Genomic DNA, 2,762 nt, shown 5'->3' on the forward strand with positions numbered 1-2,762 from the left:
ACAATCATCCAATGAAGGTTGGCATCCTAATTGGTGCAAACTGCCCCAAAGCAATTCAGCCCACGAACGTAATCCCAAGTCCAGTCGAGAGGTGACCCTATGCCTTCGAGACAAACCTAGGGTGGTGCATAGCAGGTCCACTTGACAACACCAAACCAAACATCACGTCATGTTATCGTATCAACTTCGACTTGAAATCAGAACGAAAACCAACCCATAGATTCGTGAAACAAGAGCAGGTGGCTGACCATTCGATCGAAAAAATGATTGGATCAGTCTATGGTGAAGAGCAAACAGTCAACGACAAATCATTAGGTGACGAGTTCTCCCAAGACGACGTCAAGTTCCTGAGCATCATGAACACCAACTGTCAAAAGGTAAGTGGACATTACGTTCTTCCCTTACCTTTTCGCAATGATAAAGTCAATTTGCCTAACAACAAATCACTTGCTTTGAAGAGGCTTAATCTATTAAAGAAGAAATTTTCTCGAGATCATACATTTTGTAACGACTATGTGAACTTTATCAATAACATGCTTAGTAAAGGTTATGCTCAGAAGGTACAGTCGTCGTATCCAGATGACGAACAATGGTTCATCCCTCATCATGGCGTCTATCACCCAAGAAAGAAAAAGATTCGCGTTGTCTTCGATTGCAGCTCGAAGTTCCACGACAAATCCCTAAACGACGAGCTCATTCAAGGACCAGACTTAACCAACCAACTTCTTGGCGTTCTCACCAGATTTCGCCAACACACTATTGCAACTATGGCCGACATCGAAAGTATGTTTTACCAAGTTCAAGTCCCAGAGAATCAACGCCGTTACCTTCAGTTCCTTTGGTGGGAGGATGGAGATTCTCGAAACGTTGTCCAAGAATACGAGATGTGCGTCCATACATTTGGTAGCACTTCATCACCCAGTTGTGCTAACTTCGCTTTAAGAAAGGCAGCTTCCGAAGGCGAATCAAAGTATGGTCAAGAAGCGTCCGACACCCTCAGAAAAAGCTTCTACGTCGACGACATGCTAAAATCAACAGAAGAACCCTCGGAAACGATAGAGCTCGTTCAGAACGTGCGTTCAATGTGTCAAGATGGTGGTTTCAACTTAACAAAAGTCATCAGCAACTCACGAGACGTCATCGAAGCCATCCCTGAAAACCACCGCGTCAAAGAACTTCAAGAATGCTTAGATGTCCTACCAAACGACCATGCACTTGGTGTTCAATGGAACATCTCTGAAGATACTCTTAGCCTCCGAACGAAGACCTTCGACATACCATCAACCAAGCGTGGTTTGCTCTCCATTATCCACCAAGTCTATGATCCCTTAGGAATGGCTGCTCCATTCCTCCTCGAAAGCAAAAGGCTACTCCAAAGTCTTTGTTCCGAAAACTTCGGTTGGGATGAAGACTTCGCAAACGAACTGCAACAAAGAGTAAGTAAAGCAACAGAAACGATTCTGTCGCTCCAAACCATCAACATTCCAAGATGCTTTCACCCAGTAGGCTTCCTTGTAGAAGAAGCTAGCTTGCACCACTTTTCAGATGCTTCTGAAACTGGACATGGATATTGCACCTTCATTCGCCTGTTAGATCCAGATGGCAATATCCACTGCTCCTTCGTTCATGGACGGTCAAGAGTGAATCCGATCAAGAAAACGATCACAATGCCACGTCTCGAGCTTATGGCCGCTGCTCTTTCCGCAAAACTGGGTAGCAAACTGTCCACAGAGCTCGAGATTCCCATTCAACGTGAAGTATATTGGACAGATAGCAAGGTAGTGCTGGGCTACCTGAACAATGACACCAAGAAGTTCAAGATGTTCGTTTCAAACAGAGTGACGTTCATCAAAGACCGAACGACGTCAACCAGTTGGAGATATGTAAACTCAGAAGACAATCCAGCTGACGTTGGATCAAGAGTACTACGACAAGACGACACAGAACGCATCAATATGTGGCTTAAAGGACCTCAATTCCTTTGGCAGCCACTTAGTGATGATGTCACGACAACAAAGTTCGTTGTCAATGACGACGATCCTGAGATCGTCAAGAGTAGTGATACTCTGACTTGTGCAGCTACAGCAGCTGTAGAAACTAACGTTCTCTTATCAGTCATAGGTAGAATGTCGTCTTGGATTAAAATCATTCGTGTTACAGCATTCGTCTTACGCTACATCAACAACTTCTGCAAGAAATCAAAGACGCACTCCATGGTTCTGAGAGGTCAACAGCCAACGATGCAACCCCTAACAGTCGAAGAGTTAAAGTTTGCCCAAGTGACGATCTTCCAGGAAGTTCAACGATCATACTTCGCCAACACAGTACAACGCCTCAAGAACGACGAAAAGATCAAACTGAACGATAATCTCGTCAAGCTCAACCCATTTCATCCACAAAGACGGTCTTCTTCGAGTTGGTGGCCGACTTCAACGTTCCAACATGGACTTCGAAATCAAACATCCCATAATCCTTCCAAAGGACAGTGTCATCACAAAGCCTTTGGTACGTTTCCATCACAACAACACATTTCACTCAGGACGAGGTATGACGATCAATGAGATTCGCACCAATGGCCTGTGGATCATCAATATCAATTCAATGGTTCGACACGTCATCCATCAATGCGTCGTGTGCAGGCACCTACGAGGGCTACAATTCAGCAAAGAATGAGCGATCTTCCAATCGACAGAATCGAAGCCGCTCCACCGTTTACCTACACTGGCCTCGACGTCTTTGGTCCATTCTACATAAAGGTGAGA

At 44.9% G+C, this 2,762-nt stretch overlaps 1 protein-coding gene across 1 annotated transcript; it reads left to right on the plus strand.

The window, feature by feature from the left end:
- The first annotated feature begins 263 nt into the window (after positions 1–263).
- Positions 264–2,561, plus strand: LOC136809784 (uncharacterized). The gene has a single exon (XM_067066341.1). The coding sequence runs from the start codon at positions 264–266 to the stop codon at positions 2,559–2,561; it is 2,298 nt and encodes a 765-aa protein (XP_066922442.1).
- Positions 2,562–2,762: the final 201 nt, after the last annotated feature.

This window comes from Clytia hemisphaerica, unplaced genomic scaffold, assembly GCF_902728285.1.
Source record: "Clytia hemisphaerica strain Z4C2 unplaced genomic scaffold, Clytia hemisphaerica genome assembly, whole genome shotgun sequence".
Taxonomy (NCBI): domain Eukaryota; kingdom Metazoa; phylum Cnidaria; class Hydrozoa; order Leptothecata; family Clytiidae; genus Clytia; species Clytia hemisphaerica.